The following is a 2521-nucleotide window of genomic DNA, read 5'->3' as shown; positions in this document are numbered from 1 at the left end:
ATACATAGAACCAAAGCATTGTTATTGAAGGAAGAAAGAGAAAGAAGGGATAAACAGTCAGTCTGGAAAGATTTATACCAAACTATTTATTACAGTCATTACCTCAAAACAATGTACCACCATACCCAGCTAATTTTCTTATTTTGACAAAAATTTTAAACATCATAGGTCAACTGTAACTTTTCCAATTGGCTTATTAAGATTTCTTTCCAGTGGGGCACGGTGGCTCACGCCTGTAATCCCAGCACTTTGAGAGGCCAAGGCGGGAGGATCATGATGTCAGGAGATCGAGACCATCCTGGCTAACATGGTGAAACCCCTTCTCTACTAAAAAATACAAAAAATTAGCTGGGCGTGGTGGCGGACATCTGTAGTATCAGCTACTCGGGAGGCTGAGGCAGGAGAATGGCGTGAACCTGGGAGGCAGAGGTTGCAGGAGGTTGCAGTGAGCCGAGATCGTGCCACTGCACTCAAGCCAGGGCGATAGAATGACACTGTGTCTCAAAAAAAAAAAAAAAAAAAGAAGATTTCTTTCCATGGTTTCAGCTTGCATTCCTGCAGGGCATAGACCTGCACTACCAAGAAAAGCAGGGATTGCCCTTATTTACTTCTTTAAACTATGGCTCTTACATCCCATTAAGGTAATTTATTTCACTAAATCCCTGGATACTATTTAAAATTTCTGTCAAAACATTAACTCTTTTACTGTCAGTTATAAATTTATAGGAAAGTGAAAACACAAAAATCAATATTTAGTATACTATAACTTAAAACATTAGAAAAATTGAAAATTAACTTGGCCAGGCACACTGGCTCACATCTGTAATTCCAGCACTTTGAAAGGTTGAGGTGGGAAGATCACATAAAACTAAGAGTTCTACACCAGCCTGGACAATATAGCAAGACTCTGTCTCTACAAAAAATAAAAATAAAAAAATTAGCTGGGCATAGTGGTACACATCTGTAGTCCCTGCTACTCAGAAGGCTGAGGTGGGAGGAACGCTTGAGCTCAGGAGTTCAAGGCTACAGTGAGTTATGACTGTACCACTGTATTCCAGCCTGGACAACAGAAAAAGACCCTATCTCTTAAAAAAAAAAAAAAAAAAGCACAAAGAAAATTAACTTATCAAGAGTAGTTTGAACAGAGTTTGTTCTCTTATCAGTGTTTAACTCATGATACTGAGGAAGTATCCTTTGTATTCCTCAGTAAATTATCAAGCTCCTTTCTAAGTCTGGATCAGCTTCCAACATTTTATCCTTTGCATTTTCAATGTTCTCAACTATCTCCTAGAGTTCCTTTAATGAATGTGAGGTCTTCTGCCGGCAGAACTTCCTCTGAGACAGCTTCATTTTCTTCAACAAAATCACTTTCATCATTTATGCTGGTTGAAAATCTCACCTTTACCAAGCTCCTCCAGCTATAAATTCAGAGTCTCTTAAAAACTTGTAATGTCAATAGTTCCACAGCCAGCTATTTCTGTATAACTTCATTTATATTCTACCTGATTTTCATTACATGTTATCACTTTTCATTTCTTTGCTGTACTTTCAGTTTGTTGGGCAAATGCCTCTTTCAATTATTCATTTCTGTAAAATGTCACATGTGTTTCTTGCTGGGAGACAAAGAGGCAACACAACTACATGCTTTGTTGTCTGTGCATAAACTGAGTAACAGATGCACAGTGACCAATTGCTGACAGATTTTGAAAGAAGTGACATGATTGGTCATGGATCATGATACATGTTTGTAATTTATATAGTTATTTGTAGAATGAAGAGCTAGCAGTCAAGTTTGTACATTATCCAAGTACACAATTAATATACCATGGTAAATGAAATTTGAACCATATTGTTAGGGGATTGGTGTTACTTAACTAAACTGTAGTAATTGAAATTCATGTGTACAAAAGCCATGCAAAGCAAGAACTGCCTGCCCATAAATCCTCTTATGTATAAAGCATAACATTAACAAATCAAAAATTTACAATGGAATCCTCAAAATTGCCCCTACACTGCCAAATAGCATAAACATGAAAGCACGGATCAAGTCACTTATAGATGTCCTACAGATACAATTAGTTCTTGACTTTAATATATTTCATTATCATACCACCTCACTTTTTAACAGAGCATGCTAATACCTGTTAACCATCTTTCTTAAATGTAATTTGGACTTTAATATATCAAGAAAGGAAGAGAGATCTGAAGCTCTCATATGATGGCACTGCCTGCTGGAAAACAGTATTGTTTTAGTTGTGTCATCGCCTTATTACAGTAGTTTATTTATGCAATTATGCAAATGTATTCAATTTTGACCTTATTATATAAAATTAAGTGGAAAATAAGATCAGCAATGGTGATGAGAAATAGTATTAATAAGAAAAATCGGTTTTATGAATTTGATTCCACTGAAACAGAAGCAAAACTCCTTAGCATCAGATAGTCACTAGAATTAAGCAAGTTTCTCTGTGAATGTGGAAAAACAAATGAGATCTAGAGAGTGCAACACAAATTGCAAACC

The 2521-nt window shown here is 36.2% G+C and overlaps 1 protein-coding gene across 1 annotated transcript in view; it reads right to left on the bottom strand.

Moving 5' to 3' along the window:
* Positions 1 to 2521, bottom strand: part of AP3B1 (adaptor-related protein complex 3, beta 1 subunit) — a 328165-nt gene that overhangs the window by 285401 nt on the left and 40243 nt on the right. The window contains 1 exon segment of the mRNA XM_011996198.1: positions 318 to 327. Coding sequence (XP_011851588.1) covers positions 318 to 327 — 10 coding nt within the window.

The sequence above is a fragment of the Mandrillus leucophaeus genome, unplaced genomic scaffold, assembly GCF_000951045.1.
Source record: "Mandrillus leucophaeus isolate KB7577 unplaced genomic scaffold, Mleu.le_1.0 Scaffold114, whole genome shotgun sequence".
NCBI lineage: Eukaryota > Metazoa > Chordata > Mammalia > Primates > Cercopithecidae > Mandrillus > Mandrillus leucophaeus.
The sequence above is the reverse complement of the archived record's forward strand: the minus strand, read 5'-3'. Positions and strand labels throughout refer to the sequence as shown.